Below are 22424 nucleotides of genomic sequence, written 5' to 3'. Positions count from 1 at the left end.
AATAGAGGGATCATGTCAGTGTAACACACAGCTTTAGTTCAGCAAAGGAGGAGCAGCAGTGGATTCACCTGTGCAGAGACTCAGGCAGTTGTTTCTGGTTGATGAGTGATGCTTTGTACTCTGCCCTCCACTGCTGTGTCTGTCCCTCTCTCAGTATTCATGGTACACAAAGTGGCATTTGGCATTTATTTCTACTTCATGTCCTTTGAAAAATTAGGTCTTTAATGTGTGTATTTAAAACAATGTTATATTAAAACCTTAAATCCCATAATTAGACCGGCTATTGTTGGTAGTTGATACTGTGCTTTGTTGATAGCCAAACCAAAATGACCAAGGCTCCAGGAGTCTGGTGGTAGAGATGCAACAAAAGTTTGTTTAGTTCTGCTTAGTGCTGTATTACCAACACGGCACAGTGAGGACTGACAACATGGACTTCAAGTCACCTGTAATGACACATTTCTCTGAAAATGGGAAGAACCTGCAGCTGTACCCTGAGAAGGGCCGTGTAGAGCCCTGTAAAAGCTGCTGTAGGAAAAAAACCCCACATGAGCTGATAGTGATATTTGCAGCTGGCATTCCCAGGGTGTCCAAATGCCCCCAACAGCCCCAGCTCATGGCAGGGCTCTTCAGTCCAGCTGAAGGTGGCCAAACAGGCACCAAGTGCAGGGTGAAGGCCCTGGGGACACAGCAGAAGGAGCAGGAGCAATGCACAGAACTCATTCTTACGATCTGAGACAGAGTTTGGGAGCAAGATTGAGGAACCAGTGCTGAAAACCAGGAGTGTGACCCATGGGCTTCATGAAAATGATGCTGTGTTTTAATTCTTCACTCCCCGAAATAACACTGCCTTGTGTACTGGGCTATCCTTTGAACAGTGGTGGGGATTTTGAGGAAAGCTTGGCAGATCGTGCCAGAACTCTGGGATCTCTGCTGAAAACAAGAGAGTGACCTGTTGCAGCAAGCATCCAGACTATCCCCTGAATCCTGGCTGGGCTGCAGCAGGCAGGGCTGGAGAGGACAGCCCCAAGCAGGCGCTGCGATCCACGGCCATGAGGAAAGGGCACCGGGCTTTTCTGTGAGCAGAGCAGGCACTAAATCCTGCTCTGGCTCTCACCCAGCAGAATTGTATTTCGGCTTGTTAGATGGATGCAGGCTTTCTTGGGAGATTAGAGAAATGGGGCTTTTTGGCAGGAGCTTAAAGATAAGTCTGGTCAGGTAATTACTGATGTCAGAAAGTTGTAAAGGAAAATTTTGGAGGCAAGTAGAACTAATGGTGTGATTTAACCCATGTTAGTCCGTGGTTAATTTCCCAGGTACCTGTTTGTGTAACAAATCACATATATCTGTCTTTGTCAATAGCTTCTTCAGTGCTATTGATCTCTTGGCTTATTTCTGTCATTCCTAAAGAAAGCACATCTTTTTAATCTGTTCAGGCATTTGAAAATTAAATTAAGTTTCACTGGAGGGAAAAAAAGGTCTAAATTTAGGGAAATTTTAAGCATCTGAAATCATCTACCACACAGAGAAGGGGGGATTGAAAATCTTGTGTCTCTGATCTTGCCATTTGTGGTTAGATTTTGGTTTTGACATCAACAGAAAATCTTAATGTTGGTTCTGTTGCTTTCTGTCAGATAATTTGTTCTTTCAGTTTCACTTCTGAGATATCCTCATAATATTTACTTCTCATAATCAAGTAAATAATTTAGATTTACTGTTGCTTTTTCAAGAGCAGAGACAGAACAGTTGATACTTAAGTCTTTGAAAAAGCTCCACTGGCACAGGAATTTTAGGCCAACGAATGTAATTATACATTTTAGTTTGACATACTTTGTGTTTATTTAAAAAGGCTGTGGAAGACAGAGAGGGTAAAGGTTAAAATAATATTAACTGAGCCCTCCAAATCTATCAGTTTCATTCTCCTTTTCTTGAGTATTACTGTAGTCAAAGTAGTTAATCAGAATCAGAAAGCCACATTAGCACTGCTGACATGGATTTGTCAATAGTGAGTTGAGAGGGTGGAAAGTGGAGGATCAGAATAAACCCACAACAACCCAGCTTCTGGCTCACCCCACATCACCACAGATATCTGCATTGATATCTGTAAGAAATTGTGTTAACATGCAATCTTTCCAAAACCTGAATTCTGTTACGGGCTTAACAGTAAAATAGTTTCCTAAGACTGCTTATACTGAAAAATTCATGGAATTTGTAGTTTTGTTTTAATGTTCACTTGCAAGCATTTGAGTAATTGCTCACTCAGATGATGGTGTGTTTAAAAGGGTCTTTGTTAACCTCTCTGTCCTGCCGTGTACAGTGGAAGCAGTGCTGGGGATGTGTTTCAGCAGCGTCATGTCCTGGCATCCCACAGCCCTTGGCTCCTCCTTGTCTCCTTTCACCAGGCTCAGGAGAGTGACCTGACAGTGAAAAGGGTTAAATAAAAATAACATAATTGCAAACTGACTTAACGAGACCGAGCGTGAACATCGCTATTTCTGTTCTCTGACTCCTGCTGTGGAAGTGGGGTGATAGCAGAGCTGAGTAAGTTCCTAAACACAGAGAAACCAAAAAAGCAAAAAGAATGACTCCAGCAGCTAGTCCAGCTGCTGCTAGTACAGAAACTTGCCTTGTCTGGACAAGTTTTACTGACCCCAGTCTCTGGCTTCTGTCTCTTGCCTGGAGATGTTTTTGTGGCATAGCTGTTCCTCCTCTTTCCCCTACTAGTGCATTTTTGGTGTCAGTCTCCTTTCTCCTCCTCCTGGGCTCTTGAAAGATTTCTGGGAAGGCTGTCAGTTGTTTCTTTTTGCTGCCGAGGGGAGGAGGTGAAGGAAGGCAGTGTCATTGTGGAGACAGGGATAGGGAGGGAGGGCAGGATGGGAAGAAGTGTGAGCGCTGCAACTTGGGCTGGTATTTCTGTACTCTGAGCTAAAATAACCTCTTTCTGCTAGCAGGCAAATACTGATGTACCTGGCATCTGCCAAAAGTCCCTCCCCAAACCTATGTGAAAGGTGCACTGATACATTGTAATTTTGATGTCCTAAAAGCCATGATTGTTTCTGAAAGAGTGTTGTTTTTGTTTAAAGTAAGCTCCTTGTTACTGGAAGGGCAGTTCTTTGTATGTAGTCCATGGCTTTTCTTTTATTAATGCCATGTTGTATCACAATCTGAAACCAAAACTGGCCACTGCTTTTGTTTCTTTTTCAGCTGAGAGTTGTCTCAAACAGTCTATCAGCCAGTCAGTTCTGCTTCTAATACAAAGACATTATTCAACCCCCCTCCCAATTTAATCCTGTGTGTCTCTCATCTGAACCCATACAGCACATGAATAGAATGTCAGTTGCTCACAAATCCATTGCTGTGCAGGCTTTTATATAAACAAAGTCCTAAGGATAAGCAAATGCCTTCCTTCTAATTAGCAGCATGTTTTGTGGTTCCATACATTCCAATATGTAATAGACAGCTCCGGTGCCTAAAATAATCCCAGGGAAAACACTTGTATGCCACAAAGATTGGGGTGGGAGGGAGAAGGAGGCAGGAAAAAGTGTTGTCTGTGTTCTTGGAAGACTTTTCTGTCTTCATTTGGATGCTGTCAGCTTCTTTTACACAAACATTACAGCATCCAAGGGGAATTAGAAATACTTACCCATGACCACATCAGATTTTAGGTTTGTCAGGAGAAAGCAATGCAGAAGCAGGACTTGGCCCCACTGCTTTCATTTTGGTTTCAGCATGCTGATAAATGCCTCCTAATGCTGAAAAGAGGTAAGAGTGACTGTCTAGGTGGAATACAGGAAATTTAAAAGTCTTACCTCATAGATTGGAAATGGAGTTTGGATCTGTAAAAGTGCTGTGTTAGTCCGAAGTAACACTTATTGTCTGTTGTGGTGTCTCTAAAGTTACACAGCAGCTTCCCTTTTATTACCAGTCTGTTATGAAGTGGTTAGGGACCACTTGGGACAGAGAGACAAAAGTGGGATGCTTCTGCTCAAATGGCTTTTAACTGAGATAATAGTGGTTAAATTGAGCCTCTTAACTTCAACAAGTTCTTTTTTGTGAGTCAGTTTATCCCAACATCACTTGAAATAGGAAAGGCAGTGGCTCTGGTTTGCACCCCAGCCTTTTGCACCAGTCTGGGCCATACCCAGTTCTGGGACCTCACTAACCTGTGCAGGGCTAAATAATTTGGAGGTCTGTAAGCTCAGGAGCCTGAAGGGCAGACAGCCACAGGGCAGAAACAACAGCTGATCATGGAGCTTTGTACCCATTGCTAAGTGGAATGTAATACACATTGCCAAAGCCCATCGGCTAAAGTTGTGATTTTGGGAAACAAAAACACATAAGCTGTCTCATAGAGCTGTATAATCTCCTTGAGGTCAGATGTGCTGCTGCACACAAACCAGTGCCATGCAAAAATCCATCCTGGTTCCTAATATTTGCACCTTGGCCCGCGAGGGAGGTGAGAAAGACATAGGAGAGAGTTAATCTGATGGACCAGAAATGACCTGCCCATATTTAATGGTGAAGATAATTAGCTATTGCAACAACTTACCTAGGGGATGTGTCTGTACCTCTGTGATCTGAAATCTGAAAGATTGGATGGCTTTCAAAAGAAGGTGTTTTGGCTGAACTGCCAGTCCTTGGGATTCATACAGGAACACAAAATGTCCTGGCCTGTGCTGGACATGATGTCAGACCAGCTCAAGGAGGAGACAGTTTCTATAATGGAGCTCCTCTTCTGACATTCTGCTGTTCTCCAGGCCACCACAGTGAGTTGGTGATGCAATTCTACACATAAAGGTCCTTCCCCATGACCCCTGTGCCCCCCATTCCCCTGAGGTGCTGACCACCACTCATGGGCAGCTCCCTTGCAGCTCCTGCTTGGTCATCTGAGAGATAATGACCATTATGATCCCCTCTGACCTCAGGCACCTTGGGAACCCCACAAAGAGAGGAAGAAAAATGAAACATTTTCATCCTGTCCTCCCAGGAGCTTCCAGAGGTGGACAGCTGTAGCAGTATCAATAGTGGTGGGGAAGGAGGGCAGTGATGAGCCCAGTCCATGATGTGTTGGGAGTCTTCCCGTGCCTCTTGTCCAATGCTGGCAGAAGTCACTCTCATTAACAAAGTGTCAGGAAGGCACCAGTGGCAGCTCTGCTGACAATGAGCAGCTGTTCTGCTGCTGTCCTCAAGGGATGGGGTGCCTGCAATCTGAGATTCTCCCTTTTTCCACACAGAAGTAATTTCCCAAAGTACTTACCACGGTTTTAATCTTTGCCCAAAACTGAAACTTCTTTTCTATGGCTGGAATAAAATTTGAATTTGGAAAGAGTGAGACTCTTCACTCACTCAGATGAGGTTGTACGCATGTAAAACATTGGTATGGCTTCCATTTGGTTTGGTTAGAGACAAAGGTGTTGCTAAAAATTCAAATCTAAGTCTTATTTAAGCATTAGCCTCTTGCAATGCGTGTAAGAGGCCTACAGAAATGTAGCTACAAAGTACTATATTTTAATAAACTTGAACAGATTGTAAATTGACAGCTTCTAGGAAAATAGAAACCCCTGCTTTTATGTCCTAAAGTGGGATTAAATGAAGTGAAGTGGGATTAAAGTGGGATTAAAGCCGAATTTTTAACCTTTCTTCTCCTACTTTTTTAAAATGTGTAGTACCCTTCTTTTAATGTTGCAGCAGTGGTTTGTAGCACAGAAATAAAGGTGCTGACCATGGGAGCTGGAGTGGTGCATGGCTGACTGGAGAATCTCCTTCACATCTCATCTCCAGGACACTGTCCCCATACCAATGTCAGCAGCAGCCTCTCCTGTCCCCCAGGCAGTGCAGAAAAACCTAGAACTGTCTGTTTTCATCACACACACAGGGCTGTTTCAATGGAAAACTTGAGCCGGTGATATTTCCGTGGAAATCGGCTTAGATCCATGATAACGCTTCTCAAGGACTTGCGTCTTCAGTTTTCTTAGCTATTTTCTGCAACTCCCTAAACAAAAATATCTCTGCTCCAAATTCAGAAAGGTCACTGTCTTCAGCCACAAATTTAATTAACAGCTTTCCCCTTCCACAGACTTTTTCATTCCCCTCTTTAGTTAATTTTAACCCAGTGTCCCAAGCAGGAGCCTGTATTTCCCACTTGAGGGAGTAGATGCTCAAAGGAGCGGCCCCAGGGAAGCTCAGCTCAGTAAGTGATCACCAGTGGGAGCCAGGGTTATACACAGCATTACACCATGGAAAGCTTCCCATCTCCTGTTTCAGACAAAATGTCTACAAAAACAATACTACTACTTTGCTAAATTCCTGCATCCTGCAGATGGGAAGCTCAATTTCTACAGGGAAAGCCAGGCTGGTTTGGGGCAGCTCACGGTGCTCTGTCTTTTTGCTGCTGCTGCTAATTTTTGTGAGCACCATAGAATACAGTAGAAAATTGAAACTGTGTGAAAGATCAACAAATCAGTGTAGAATGTCACGCAGCAACATCTGTTAACTTTGGCTCTATCTCATATCCTCCTGACCCCCTCCTTCCCAGCCACAAGTCTCCTGTTTTGTGAGAGCTCCGAGTGATAGGGACTTGGAGGAGAGGGGTGTGGAAAAGTCTCACTGTTTCTCAGTGGTCTGAAGGGCTTGCAAAACTACCATCTGGAGTGAAAGCTTAATGTTTGTGTGTTTCTATATTTTTAGTTATGAAACAAATGGGAATTTGCTGAATGAATTAATTGTATTGCTCTGTGAAAGTCTGTCTTGAGAGCCATTATGTATGGGAGCTTACAAAGCCTGTGGAGAGAAAGGAAAGTGGCTTCCCTTTCTAATTAGGGCTTTCAGGAAATCATTGATTACAGAATCAAGTAGGGTTGTTCAGAGGCATTTGGTTGATAGTACTTCAGATAAATGAAATTAGTGCCTAATAATAATTTTACTAGTGACACTGGAAGCAGCTGTACTCTCTAATGGTAAACTTGCCCTGAATAAAGCTTCTTCCCCCCTTCCTTCTTGTCCAAACAATTACAGCTAATGAAACATCACTTCCAATCTGCAGGTCCCAGTAAAAAAATGTAAATCATGGAGAAGTGAGTGATATAGTGAGCAATATGTTCTTAGTGGGAGCATGTTAATGCTTGTTCTTATATTGCATATAAAAAAAGTCAAAACAAAACCTTAACCCATATGTAGAAATATTTTACTACTTTTTTTTTTTTTTTAAACAGGGTCAGCATATTTCATTAGCTCCCATTCAAAAGTTAGAGGAAGCTTTGTATGAGTATCAACCTCTGCAAGTGGAGACATATGGACCACAAGTTCCAGAGCTTGAAATGTTGGGAAGGCTGGGGTAAGTAAATCAATGCATTTTAATTCTCATTTCATGGCATTATAGCTGGGATTGTTACCATCTTCAGGTTGCCAGGGATGGGGTTTTTTTCTTTTCTTTCCTTTTTTCTTCCTCTTATTTTTTTTTTTTTTAGGAATCTTAACGAAACATTAGACTTCCTACCCAACCAACATTTTGTTTGGGTGGATAAGCTGCAATTTTTGGTCCTCTTGCCTTTATAGATCTATTGAGAGCTGGACTGGATTGCATTAGTGTTTTTAAGGTTGTCCTTGGCAGTCGTAGTGAAGTAGCTGTTCATTTTCAGTTGCACGGTATTAAAAAATAAATAAATAAAAATCTGGGGCTTAATTTACCCAGCTGTAAGCCAGTAAAAATATTAAAGTTGGGCTGTTTGCCATGGAAAAGGGTAGATTTACTTGTCGGCTGCTGTCTACAGTCAAACTGTGTTTGTGAGAAATGAAGCACAGAGCTTAACTTTGTCAAAAAATATAATGCAGGGTTGGTCCAGCAGCTTGGCGGCATCGTGGTGTGCAGCCGTGTTTGGAAGGGAGTTTGGGAGCCTTCTGTGCCTGGCTAAGGGAGGAAGTCCAAAAGTGATGTCTCTGCTCTCTAGAGATGTGTTTGTAGCTGAAATGTCACCTGAAAACTGTAGCCACTAGAGGAGTGTCACACAGGTCATCATGGGCTGACCCTCAGGGTCATCAGCACTTTCAGTGCCTGGAAAACTGCATGGCAGAACAAATGTGCAGGCTGGCAAGGCAAGAAAGAGTTTAAACAATAACAGTTTGTGTTTGGCTGTGCAATCTGGGAAAACTGAAGCCACAAAGTACTGAGCAAAGTTGGGGTAATTTAGTGGGCAGTTTCGGAGACCACTGAAATCCAAACAGGAATCCCATCAAGTTCACTGGCATGGGAGAAGTTGTGTCTTATCCAGGAAATGACAGAGGTAGACAGACTTAGGTAAATAAGCAACCTAATGGTGCTTCAGAAAACTGGAGGCTGTCTGGAATTGAGGCTGTCTCCGTTTTTACTGTTTCTGTGTCCTCCTGATGTCTGTAATTTTTATTATCTGGGATCAAGCTTCTGCAACCAAGTATTAATTAGGAGTTTAAGCTTGGGCAGAGCCTGGTTCAGCCTTTGCCACCTGTTTGGACGGAGCACAGCTGTGAGGGACCTCCAGCGTGAGGGGAGCTTGGAGGGCCCCTCAGCCTCATCACAAACAAGCAAAAGATGCTTTCTGCAGGGAGGATTTCCTCTGCCTGTGCCCCATGAGTGCTGGTGTCCAAATCCATCACGAGCGCTCTCATCTGTGTCCATTTAGTGGCACTGGTTCGAAGACAGCCCGACCTCTTGCAGAACAAAACCCTTTAAACCCTGCAGCGTCTGTGTGGGAGCATATCCAGAGCAGGGTTTGCAAACAGTGCCACAGTCCTTTCTTGGAGACACTTGGAAATGTGTCATTTTGCTCCTGCTGGCAGTACCAGCCAGCCTTGTTGGCCTTGGCTCTGGAGGTGATGAAGGAGCTGAGGGGAGGCTCTCGGCTGGCTGGGTGGGTCGGTGGTGCCCACCAGAAGAGTTCTGCTGAGTCCCGAGGCTGTTTGCCATTCCAAAACAAATACATCAGTGCTGTGGGTTCCCAGCCAGTGCAGCTCTAACCCTATTCCATGGGGTGTCTGAAATACCTTAAACTGTGCAGGGCTGTTGGTTTATATATTTGTGTTTCTGTGTTTATATGAACTCATGCGCATTTCCTGTTGATGATGAATGCTTAACTAATGTGCCTGTGTCCCTGCTTTGGGGCTGCTCAGGCAGCTGCACACAGCTGCCTGGCTGAGGCAGAAGAGCTGGGCACAATTAAACCTCTCCAGCTAAGGATTTTTAGTTTCCTGTTCATTTGCACTTAGAAAAGGCCAGGCTGGACAGGGCTTTGAGCCACCTGGCCTGGTGGGTGGCATCCCCACCCATAGCAGGGGGGTTGGAACTGCTTGGTCTTTAAGGTCCCTTCCAACCCAAACCATTCTATGATTGTGAATGTATTTAATTGGTTTGGGGTTTTTTTTAAAATTTTAGTTTCTCCCTCTTTTCATTTTCCTGTTAACTTTGTAGCCTGGCATTTATTGCTGCTATGTGCAGGCTGTTATCTGAATTTCTGGAGCCAAAACTATTGCAAAGACAATTGCCAACCTGGTGACTTTGAATTCACTTCAGGTAGCATAATTTATTGACTTATTTTTCTTAAAGATAGTTTTATTTATCTTCAAAACACTCAGTAGAATGAGTTTTTTGAATATTCCTTAGCCTCTTACCTTCTGCAAGACTTGCTTCAGGTTTCAGCATTTTTTTCTTAGTGAGTTGCTGTAATGAAAGACACAGCTGGCAAGGAGGTTTTAGCAAAGAGCAAGAAAAAGGATAAATACTTAAAGGTCATGTAGAACATTGGTAAGGAATCTTTTATAATTCAAAAGAAATGCTTTTTAAGATGACTTGTATTATTTGCTTATTAGGCTTTTCAAAAAACTTAATGAGCAGACCATAAACTTGATTTTGCATTTTTCCACTGCTCTTCTGTGTGGAGTTTGCATATTTTGCAAAAAAGGAAATTTATGTTCAAATTGTTCTTAAAATTTGTCTTCTGTTTCCCCCGGGGATGTAAATTTTCTTTTGTTTTTAAGTATTGCAGAAAAGTATTAACATCCTTACGCATTTTTTGTTAGGGTGTTAGAAATCAGAGAATAATGAAGATTTAGAATTTTTTTTTCCCCCAACACAAGTGGTTGGTGTAATGTGTAAGAGTTTGTGTCCTTCAGCCCCCCATGAAGGTCACTTTGGTCGTTCAGAGTCGAGGAGCAGCTCGTGCCTGTCTCAGCTGTCAGATGGAAACGTGACTTGGAACAGGGGAGAGGATGTGAGAGCATCTCCCAAGCATGTGGTGCTGCCATCAGAGGAAAGTGGGCTCTTGGCTCACTGGAACCTGCCCATCCTGGGGACAGCTCCTGCAGCTGCCTGTCCCTCCACGGTGACAAAGAGCCCTGGGGGTGTCACTGCCCTAAATTATTAAAGTGTTCAGGCACCTGCATTGGGAAATGCTTGGTTTCTGCATGGAGCTGAGGGCAACCTAGTGGTGTGTTTGGAGAGAAATCCCTGTCTTATCAAAGGCTCTCCTGGCACTTCTGCTGTCACCACAAACTATTTGTTTGGACTGAGGTGGGAAGTGTCACATTTGGGTTCAGATTGATGCAAATCTGTTGAAATGCCTTTTGGGGAGCAGAGGTGTGTGGCTGCAAGAGAACACGAGCAGCACCTGCATGTTTGGGCACTTGCTGCCAGTGCTTTACTTGGAGGTTTTCTTAGATGGGCAAAAAAGGCCTGTCTCTCTTCATTTTATTTTTTTTTTTTTTGTCTTCCTGATGTTTTAGCTGAGCATACTGAATTTGTGTGGTTGGAGGTCTGCATTTTTCTTACTGGAAAACAAAAGAAATAAAAAATATAACAAACTGACATGCCAAGTGGTGAAAGAATAACCCAAGATGGGCATGGAAAGTAGTGTGTTGCTTTAAAAATGTATATTTGATAGGTAGTTTTGATTCTAAAGGAAAAACAAAACAAAAAAGCCCCTGAGGATCCAAATTATGTTTTTTTGGAGGTCCTGAAGAATGTAAAGACATTCCTGGAAGTAATTGTCTGTCTAACAGGAGTGGCCACACAGTGACCACTGTGTTTTACAGCTGTGAAGAGCCATATACAAGCTACTTAAAAACTGACTATAAATTGAAAATCTGCTTATGTGATTAGCATTTTGGGTAAAAAAAGAGTTTCTTATAATCCAAAGTGGATCATGCTCACCACAGTGCCAGTCATATCCTCACCATTCTCATAAAATTGAGGTAATTTACAAATCTGGTTAAAAATTTCTCTTTGCAGCAGACCTTGTAATCAAGTCAAGCCCGGGCTGCTTAAAATAAAATCATGTTTGCCTACTTAGCTTTGGAGAGATGCAACCTGATTTAAAAATATATATATATATATATGTGTGTCTATATATATAAAATCAGGTTTGCTCCAAAAATCTTTTCTTTAGTGAAAAATGTGACTTCCCATTGATCTATCAACTTGTTTTCATGTGTAACCACGTTGTTAGGAGCACCCTGGTTAGTGTTTTGTTTAAATAAGATGCAGAAAATGAAGTTCAATAGTGAACACTAATCTAATGAGGATAGGTAATATACTTTGATAAATTAAAAGTTAAATCTAAACAGAATGTCATTTTAAGAGTTGAGGGGGTAAGTACTGAAGCAGAGTGGGAGTGCTGTGAAAATCTGTACATACAATGAACATGTTTTAGCTCACTGCTTTTTCTTCTGAACAACTGGATTGATTCATTTCTTTTTTCCTAGTGTAGGACAGCTCAGGCATTTTAAATTTCGCATTAAGATGAGGTTGGGTTTCATATCTGTTCGAGCTTTGTTAGTGTTTAATTTTTAACCTTCACTTCAAGTGGAAAATTTCTGCATATTTCTTTGTTGTACAGTGTTGTAGTGTAATTTGAAACACATGTAGAGTTCTGGCACTTCATCTAGAAATGCCTCGTGTAACTTCTTTGCTGTCAGTCACTGTGATTTTTGGTGGTGTTTTTTTGGTTTTTTTTTTTTTTTTTTGTTTTTTTTTTTTTTTTGTTTTGTTTTTTTTTGTTTTTTTGTTTTTTTTTTTTTTTTTTTGTTTTTGTTTTTGTTTTTTTTGGTTAAGTGAGGCAATAGTCAGGATGGTCTCCAAACTATTCTTACAGCATAGCTGAGCTGCTCTTTGGCTGGATTAGCTTCTGCTAGAACCCTGTCAGTGTCAGTGTAGGGTTGGAGGCAGTGAAATAACTGAGAATTGATTTTGAATGGGTGACAGGAGCGCTGGGCTTTAAAAGTCATAGCAGGTGATTTTTCACATCTGCTCTGTCACTGGGGTATGCAGATATTTCTTGAATCTTGGAAAAGGGGAAAAGCCACAAATGAAGGGCTGATTTGATCTGCTTTGGCCCATTGGTTTTGAACACTGAATTCATTCTGCTCCTTTTAATGGAATCTAGTCTCTCAATAAGCTCAGTAGTCAGAGTCAAAAGATTGAGTAAGAGCAAGGGAAGCTTGTCTTGCTTTGGAGGGCACATAGAGGGTTGCACTCCTTGCAGGAATTCTCTTGGCTACCAAGGCATATGGTCTGAATTTCCCAGAGTCTCCTGTTGCAGGGCCTGATCCTCAGTAGAGATTTCTGTCTGCTCAAAGCCTTCTGCATGGGCTACCTAATGAATGAGAACTGGCAGGTAAGGAGTGATAATTGCTTTAAAGAGTTAGCTACCTTTTCCATACAGCCTTTTATTTTTTGTGCATTTTATCATGAATAATTAAACAAAAACCTGTGAATGGTAAAACAAGTACTGTGAGTGCCCTTTTTTGGAATCTGAATATGGCCAAGTGAGCTGTCTCAGGGCAGGAGGGAACAAGGCAACAGAACTGCCTGTGAACCATCTTAACCTGGTTTGATATAGAAACTGCTGGTATTACTTTAGCATTCCACAGAAATCCTCCAGCCTTCATTTTAGGATTTTGGAAGGATGCAATTTTAATATAGGGGAGGTAGATTAGCACCAATTTTTCCAGCTGAATGGAAATCAAGGCGTGCAGCCTCTAGTAAGTCTGAAATCTTACTGTTTAAGGAATCAGCTTTCTGGCAAAAAAGTCTATGAACATTTCAAACGACACCCCGTAGAATATGGTGGTTTGCATGCAGCTCTTCTGTCAAGGTCATTAGCAATTGAATATATTAAAAGTGGACTGCTTATGAAATGGAGAGTTCTGCTTCCTGCCCTCCCACCTGTGGGTAGAGTGTGGGTTCTGTAACTGTAAAAGGTCTCAGGAGGGTTATAAAAGCAGAGAATATGGAAAATATATAAAGAAACAAAGAAAGAAGCCTGCATACACCACGCAGTTCCTTATATGTAAAGCTGGCTGTAGATGTGTGTGTGCCACTAAAGTGACCTCAAAGCTGGCCCTGACAGCACCATGTCCATGGTGATTGTTTTTGTTGGCATTCGGCTTCAAAATTAACTCATCGATCTAACACGAGTCTCTGTGCTCAGAATACCGCTCTGGTCGTGTTTTTTTACTTTTTCATGCAATCATGGAAAAAATATGTTTCTGCTCGAAGCAGTTGTCAAACAAGCTTCTTTCATCGACAATCAGACACAGGGCAGCTGAGTAAGGCTGTTTAGTCTAGAATAAATACTCGTGAGATTACAAGGTCGCTGTAGGAAATGTAATTATACCATTTATTCCAGAAGAGTCTTTCTGTAGTGTGGGCTTGCTGAATGCTAAATCATACATTCATTAAAATACTTACAATATGAAGAGGAAAAATAAAAAAATCAGAGCCTTAACGGAACGGGGATTTGTCTGCAAACTGTGCTACAGGATCAAGCAGTAAATATTTCAAATTACTTCCAAAAATCAGGATGGTAATATTGGCTTTATTATTGAGAATTTGTAGGAGGCGAACCCTGAGTTGTCTCTGCAGGTGTGGAGGCAGTGCTGCTAAGTGGGCAGCTGAAAGGTGTCAGGCAAAGCTGTCTGCTGATGGATTATAATGTGTCAGGAGGCATCCAGCAGTTGTGTGGGCCAAATGCCCTATTTTCTGTGCTCTTTGTGTCTCAGCAAATCAAAGCCTTGTTACTACCAGCCACTTAAAAGGACCTGATTGTCTGTGACAGTTCTTATCTGTTATTGAAAGCCCTTCTTTGCTTTCATCCTTCCCTCCATCCCTTGCATTGATATTGCTATTGATGTCTGGTTCTCTTGTGACTTTGTATGTCTACAAGCTTTCTTCCTTAACTGCTGTATTTTGGTAGAAGGTAAGTTTTAGGACCTCTGAAATTATGTGGTAAATTTGAGATTGGTGGTTTTTGTGCTCAGTATTTTCCTTTTCTTTACATTTTCCCCTCCTTGCTTCTTCTGTACTCCATCATGTTGTCCTTTTTGAGTCTTTCTCTGGCTCCTCAGCCAGATGGATAATTGCACTGGGAATTGTGTGGTTGCCACAAGAAAAACAATATGTTTTGCACATGCAGGAGAGATCTGTCCTGATTATCTCTCACTTCAGCAACAGCAGGGCCTCAGTGTCCTCCAGTTTTTGTAGCTCTTCCTGGGACAGAGGCCCCAGATGCTTTCTTTAAGCCCAGTGTTAGAGTACAGAGGCAGGAACACAGTCATGGGGAGCAGAGTCTGCCTCCTGGGGGGTGTGGGAGCTCATGGAAGCCCATTGCTGAGCTCCTCCTCTTTGTGAACATCTGGGCATTGCTCCTGCTCTGTGCTTGCCTGTCAGGAGGGATGGCACAACAAGGACTTGCTCTGGGGCAGTCCAAGAAAACCCTGGCATTTTGTCCTGAAGGGTCTATTTGGATACAGTAATCTTAAACCATTTAATCTCAGATGTAGTTGAAGTAGAAAGGTGATGAGCATCCTATTTGAATTTGCCTTCTGAAGCATTTGCAAAGATTCATTGCAATAAAAATTCAGAAAGGAAATGTGGAAAGAAGGAGAGAGAGGCTTCCTCAGCCCTTCAACACTGTTGTTATAAGAAAGGGGGGATTATGTAAAATAAAAATATTTAGCCAGAGACAACCAGCAAAATAGACCCATAATGAGGAATACAAGCCAGTGACACTGATAAATACAGTTGTAAAGTAGCATTGTAAATGAAAACTTTGTTCAGGTATCAAATGGCTGAAAAGGTGAGTTATGAATTTCCTTAATGGCAGAGGGAAGCATGGGGGTGTGTCTGGCTTGGAGCTTTCTGCAGCTTTTGGAGCAGTAGTTTGGGATTCTTTAACCCCCTTCAGATGGCTTTGTTGAAGGAGTCTGTAATGCTTAAAGCTTCTCTGAAGAGTGCTTAGTGATAGGAATGAGGGATCTCTTCCTGGAGGAGCAGGTCAGCTGCCAAAATCGGTAATTCCATTATAAATTTCATCCTCTGTATGCAACTGCTCTCAATCCTGATAATGATGGATGACAAGGTTTTTAAGGGTTGGGCTGGCAGTCTCTATTTTCTTATTTTCTTACTGACCCTGTGGTCCTTCTGATTAGATCACACTGGAGGGAAAAGTGGAGCCAGAGAACTTTTCTGAAGAGTTAGATCGTGAGATCCCCATCACAGTGGGGATCATCACACTTCTTTATTTTTTCTGGTTTCCTTTAAAAAACCCCAAACCATCCAACTTTTCCACACCCCTAAGAATTGGAGTTTCTGGCTCCTTCCATTGCAGCAGTTTGTGCATCTGTCCCTGATGGCTGTCACATTTTGTGAACAGCAGAGATTTTAGGGGTAACTGTGACCAGAGCTCTGCATGGAAGGGAATGCTTGGATAGGGATGGGGGAACCCTAAAAATACCTTCCCTGAAGCTCTTTGCATCTTTGAAACTGGAAGATGCCCAAGGACAGGTTCAAGGTTGTTACCTTGTGCCTTTTGAAGTTAGAGACTCGTGTATGTTGGGTCAGGGGGGCAAAATACATAATGTGAGTTTCCTATCATGCATTATAGCTATTTCTGATTCTTTTTTTTGTTAGTAGTGCTGCTTCCAGGGGGTTGAGGAAAGTACTCACAATTAAAATGGTTGGCTGGAGATTATGTACACACATTTAAAAACCAATTTCATGGCTTTGGTTTTTAAAGCCTTGCTAGCAGTTATTTGAAAACTGTTCTAGGTAAACAAGACATGTAGTGCCAGGCTTCCAGAAAGAATTGAGTTGTTCACTTCTCCCTCTTCCAAACTGAAGCATTTTGGCTAGGCTGTGTTTCTAATAACAAAGCAGAGGTTTGAACATAATGGGACTTCACAGCTGAACTATTGCTCAGGCTTGAAGGTAACGCCACTATATTTTTGTTTCTTTAACTGGTATTAAATGTAAAAACATAAATCCTTTTCAGTGGGAGAGGAGAAGGAGAGATGGTTTTCATTTGGCATAATTTCCTGTGAGACGTGGTTCTAAACAAGGCCCATATTTACACAAGACAATACAGTTTTACATGTACTGGTATATCCAGCACATTTTAAAATTGTTTAGCCAGCTCCGGCTATTAAATACCTTCACAATAAATGTGTTTAATAAAAGTAGATGAAGTTTGAAATAATTTTTTAATAATTTTACAGTAGAAACACCAGTTAAATCAACCCCACTGCAGTAATAAATGTCACAAAAACAATTAATTATAGTTGCTTGCCACTGCAAAATCAATTGTGTAACTGTTCTTCTAAAACTGACTTTTACATTACTAAATCCTAAACACTACACTTCTGTAACTTGTCAGAATCAAGTTTTGGTTAATAGATATTTTCAGTGATGTAATGGGAACTTCTGGCTTGGAGTCAGAATATAATGGACTGTGATTAATGTTTTAATAAGCACTTTTCTTCTACTTATGATGCAGCAGTGAAATGGTTTCCTGCTTAGATTGATAGGAAAGCAGGTGTGTGTACATACTTTTTTCTTTCAGTAAGAATAAGTTTTTCAATGTCTCTGCATGAAAACATTTAAAGTTTTTTCTTGAGTCAATCGCTCCCGATTTGGGGGTTTTAGTTTGTTTGTTTTAAATCCAGCTATTGCTGATATTTGTCAGCTGAAAGTGGAGGGTGCCATGGAAACCTTTTCAGTACTTAAAGTAATTGCTTTGTAAAAAAGGAAACTCATTCGTTTAAAAATTAGTTTTGATATATTGACATTTTCTTCAGTGAAAGAATTTGTTTAAATTAGTGTTGGAGTAATTCGAAAGTGTGCAAGAACAAATACAGTGTTGAAAATATTAGCAGGTTGGATTTATTACAGAGGTTGATGTAATACACTTGCTACATCATGCTTGGTTACTTTTGTCCAGGAAGTGGTTGTGTTAGTCTGTATTTTAAATATTTCTTTTTATTAAAAAAATAATAAATAAATAAAAAGGTGTTTTAGTCATGGCTTTTAATGACCCCTCAATCCAGGTTTTTTACAGGTACAGCTTTTTTTGCTTAGGGATCAAGTCAGCTCTTGTCCTGGTAGTGTTTCTTCTAAGATGATGCTAAAGGCCAGCAAATTTTCAGATTCTTTAACATCCTGACGATATCTGGTGATGGTTGTGCACTTGGTCTCCACTATTACTCTGCAGAGGAATATATATACATAGAAAAAGAGAAAGAGGGTGAAACCTGTCCAAAGAGGAGGTCCTGTGTCTTGCTGGCATCGTTCCACTAGCTGGATTCCAGGCACCTCTGCTCTCCACTTCTGAAAGCTGGGGGAGCCTTTCTGGAAGGATAGAAAAGGTGCTGTGGTCCTGGCTCCACTGCAGGCACTTTTCTCTCATCTCCGGAATCTGTTGACATTAATTGAGATTCAAGATAATAGTTGCTCCCTCTCTTTGTTCTTTCCCCTAAACATGGGAATCTTACTGACTCCTCTGTTCTCAGGAGCATCGACCCATGCTTTAATTTTTCCATCAACTTTGGAAAAAATGCTGATATCAGCATACTTGTGTTTTTAATATTTATTGAGAATTTACCAAGCAGCCTCTATACCTTGGGTTTGTGCCAGCTCTCTCTACTGGGGTAGTGTCTGCCTTGCACAGAGGTTACTTATGGTTTCCTTTATTTGCTGCTGCTGCATTTGTCTAGTTCTCCCTTAAAAAGATGCAGGAGGTGAGTGCTGGCTGCTATCTTTATTTTCTGTCTCTCTTCCAGAATTCATGAGGAAATGCTCCTGAATAAAGCCAAAAAAAATCTACACCTCTTCTCTTCCTGTCATTAGAAGATTCTCTCTCTCTTCCCCCTCTTTTCACATTTAGGCCCTGATGGATGGAGCAGACTTCTTGCTCTGTGGTCATTGAGTCTACTAATTGTCAAAAACTATTCCAGAAATGAGAGAGAAGAGATTTTGCACTCTGAGGCCATCTCAAAACTTGGAAGCATAAAGGCTCTGCTGTTCCAGACTCTCTTCAGCACACAGTTAATTTTGGAATGAAAAGTCCCACAGATACAGAGTCTGCAAACAATCTGAAATATGGAAACCATATCTTGCCTTTTTATTTTTTCCCTTGTTCCGTGATGTAGGTGCATCCTGCTCTTTTTCTCCCCAGAAGCAAGGCAAGTATTGTGAAGGTGTGAGTGCAGTGGGGAGTTTGCTTTCGGGGTCTGCTGTGACTGAGCAGTCCCTTGCCTTGAGCAGTTTGAGCTGTAGGATCCTTCTTGATCTTTTAGCTTTTGTCCAAGAACACTCACTGAAGCTGTTATTTTTGTATTTTGCATTCATTACCTCTCTCTCTTTTTTACTCACCCAGAAGTGCTCTATAGATTTTTTAGGTCTGCTGTATTTACTCAATTTATCCAGGCCTTGGAAAAGCTCGGACAAGCAGAAGAACATTCAAAATTGGTGTTGTCCAGTTCTACAAACATCTGAGCCATTGACAGTGTCATAACAGACCCTGGAGATGACAGCAAGGGTAGCTCAGTGCAGCTCCCTCGTTACCATTTTCACAAGTTGTCACAGTTAACACCTCCAGACTCCTTCCCTCCTTCCCTGCCTTCTCCAAAGTGCTGTAGGAAGTTCACATATTCCCTGACTTGGTTTTGGCTCTGGTGTCAGAACACTATTCTGAAAAATTCCCATTGAACTTGTTTGGGTGCTGAAGGTGGTAGGTTTAAAAACAAATAAAAGCTGCACACAGGTCCAGTTCTGCTCCCAGCCCTGGCAGAGGAATTTGTAGTGGCTTCAATGGGAACAGGATTAGACCTTACAGAAGTGCCTTTAATGTTCCTGCCCTTGGTGGATACTTTCTTTTGCAGCACAGAGGATGAGCTGTGTGTGCTCACAGCTCTTCCATATAATTGAGGAGTGTGCTCACATGGCTCAGGGATGTTTGCAAATGGAGCAGAGGAGTGCAGCTACCTGTAGGACAGAGGGTGGGCAGTGGAGCCTCCTGTGCTGGTGCTGCAGGTTCTTCATCCCTGAGTTCGGAGATATTTGGATTTCCTGGAAGCTGTTGGCTGCTGCTTGATTTTCCTGTATTTCAAAACAAATGCTGAAAACTTGCCTGGAGCTCTCTGCTCAGATCAGCTGCCCATATGTACTCCAGCAGCAGGTTTTACAGGCTGTCTGCCTTAGGAATTGAAGACCAGAAAAAAGAAAAGAAAATCAATGTATTTTCTTTTAATGCTATTTTTATCTCCTTAGAAAAAGACTATGAATGGGGCTAGCCAATAGATGAGATTTCAATGCTCATGTGTGGGTGCATTTCACGCCTTCCTCATGCACTTGTGCATTGTTTCTTTTTGTTTTTCTTTTCTTTCTCCCATTGCTGCTTTGGTTCATTGCCTGGAAAATGGAAATATCAGATTTGAAATATCAGCATTAGGTTCTGGGAAGAATTTACTGCTTCCAGTAGAGAGAACCACGTAAGCTGGAGTGGCTGGGTGGAGGTGACAGTACAGGCTCCTGGTGTCTGCAAAGAGCAGTGCATCCTCTATTTTGGGCTGCTTTGAAGGATGTTATTTGCAACAAATCCCAGAGTTTTTGTTGACTCATGACTTATATTTTGGTTTTATTCAGCATTTTTTTTTTGTCCTTTGAGGGCTCCAGCAGCTGAAACAGCATCGTCTTACCACACGGCACTTTCAGCTGAGCCTGGTGTTTGAAATGGCAACACTGCTAAATGTTTGTGACTTGTTTTTAGAACACCGTTTCAGCTGCCAGTTTCCTTGAGAAAGCAAAAACAATATGAAAAGCAAGAAATGCAAATAAAGGAGGGGCCTTAAAATATTTCTGATGTAAAAAAAAGCATCAAACATCCCAAAACAACAACAATAAACCCCGAAAACATTCAGAAGACATGATAAATATAGCAGAATTTCTCAAATAGGAAAGTGACATCTAAATAAGCATGCATATTCCTTGATTCCCTTCACCTTTTCTCCAGCCTATACATAAACTCATCGATTAAATTCTCTCTTAATGAGCTGCTTCCAAAAATTTTGCTTTCCCTCTGATAAATGGCTTGGGTGCTTCCAGAAGAACAGCTGCCACATAGTGAGGGTAGATGTCGGGGAGGATGAGAGTTCCCCAGAACTCTGCTTCCTGACAAAGTGGTGAAGAAACTGCAGCGGTACCATTAATATTTCCAAGCAGAGGGCAGGATTTAGGGTGCCAGGACTAACTGCTTTGGGGGGATGATCTGTGCACTCAGGAAAGCTGTTGTTTCTGCTGGAATTATTTTATTGATACATATGTTTGTGCCTGCCTATGTGTATATGCAGGTATTGTTATGGACCATTTTTCATTTACAACGTGATAACTCCTTGCTGTTATTGCTGTTGTATTATTAGGTGTTCTATAGGTCTGGCAGTACAGTAATTTTTTTCAGCAAGTGCAGCTGAAGCTTGGTGTTTTGCCCAAGAAAAGAGAATGTAGCACTCAGAGAACTCACTTCAGGAAACCAGGGTGAATTCTGAACTCCCCTACTTGATACTACTTTGTGTCTGTACCCACCTCCTTAGCTCCAGAAGAAACCAGAGCTCAGGTTTGGTAAGCCAGCCACCATTATCTGTGTTGTTTCCAGTATTAATGAATTTGTGGTCCTGTGTTTGTGTGACTTGTTCTTAGCTCCTGGCTGTGTGACCTTTGCTATTAAGCTGTCCCTAGCTGGAAAAAGTCCATGTTAGTAAGTGCTGCACAGATTAGTCTGAATCATTTATGCATTTCCCTAGCCCCCTCAGATTTTTTGACAGATGTACATTCTACAATGGGTGACTTTTATATTTTCTTTCAAATCATAGATGAAAGTTGTTGAGTACCACTAGGATAAAATGAGATCCCTGCAGGGAAAATACCTCTTTGGATGATGAATCCCCATTTACACTTACTTCTTAAGATCTATCAGTGTAAATCATGCTTAAGTAATTTTTTTTTTTTGCATAGCACTTATGAAAGCTAATTTGAATATGGTACTTAAAAAATAAATTACTGCCTGCTTTTATTGTAAAGCTAAAGGTGAGCTTGAGCTTTTCATTGGGATGTGTCACTGAGGGGAGTGTTAGTTCTTGGGGTAAAGAAATTTGAGATCAGTATTGACTCAATCCATAGGTCAGTGTAGAATCTTTTCAGTGGCAGTGCATTAAATGGACACGGCATACAGTGGAAACTTTTGTACTCCTGGGGGTTGAGGGATAATAGTTCTGATGCAGAAGGATAGCTAAGTCAGAAAGATGATGCACAGGACTCCTCTGCAAATATTACCAGATTATTTTCCATGAAAAAATTGAATGTTTTCTGTACAAAAAAAAAAGGAAAAAAAAGGAGTTTGCATTGATACAGATTTAACTTCCCTAAAGAGTTACAGGAAAATCCTACAAAACTCCTGGTAAAGTTTGTGTGTGGGGCTGTATTTGAGATGGCTTTTAGGACAGCCCACGCTCACGTGTGCTCCAGCCTGTGTTGCAGTAGCACAGAGGTGGTCTGGGAAGAGCCAGCTCTGCTTCTCCTGTGGTTTTTGCTCTTCTCTGGCTCCAGCTGGTAGAACCTTTGTAGTACAAGCAGTTCTCACTCACAAAGGGCATCAGGTTAGCCTTTGGTAGATTTATGTGCCATAATATTATTGAAGCCTTTGAAAAGTTGCCCGGCGCTCGCGAGGCAGATAATGCAGCGCTTGTATGGGGCTACTTCAAAGTGAGCTGTGTGGAGTGCTGGCCCTGCTGCTGGGAGATCAATACAGTCCTGTGCTCTCTGCCCTTCAATCACATCAGCAGCCTGCCAGAGGTGAGGCACTGCTCCACCAGCTCACTACAAACACCAGCTTGATTCTGGTAGGAAAGAGATTTTATTGGACCAAACCCCCTTTCTCAACAGAGTGTCCCAGTGCCTTTGGTGTTTTACTTCAGAATAGGTCTGTGTCCAAATAGAAGTGACATTTTCTTCTGTGATGTGCTCTTCATTGCTGCTCAGGGACATAAAATCTGTGGAGGGTAGGTCCACAGAGACCTTGATGTTGTTTCCCAGTTATGCCTCCAGTGAGTGCTCCCAGTTCCTGGCTGCCCCCTGG

General features: G+C 41.8%; 1 protein-coding gene across 2 annotated transcripts in view; it reads left to right on the top strand.

Annotated features, from left to right (window-relative positions):
* MNAT1 (MNAT1 component of CDK activating kinase) overlaps positions 1 to 22424 on the top strand; it is a 116708-nt gene that overhangs the window by 74567 nt on the left and 19717 nt on the right. For both annotated transcript variants that reach the window (XM_063399569.1, XM_063399570.1), the window contains one exon: positions 7209 to 7330. In XM_063399569.1, coding sequence (XP_063255639.1) covers positions 7209 to 7330 — 122 coding nt within the window. The remainder of the gene's footprint in view (positions 1 to 7208; positions 7331 to 22424) is intronic.

This window comes from Prinia subflava, chromosome 5, assembly GCF_021018805.1.
Source record: "Prinia subflava isolate CZ2003 ecotype Zambia chromosome 5, Cam_Psub_1.2, whole genome shotgun sequence".
NCBI classification, from domain to species: domain Eukaryota; kingdom Metazoa; phylum Chordata; class Aves; order Passeriformes; family Cisticolidae; genus Prinia; species Prinia subflava.
The sequence above is the reverse complement of the archived record's forward strand: the minus strand, read 5'-3'. Positions and strand labels throughout refer to the sequence as shown.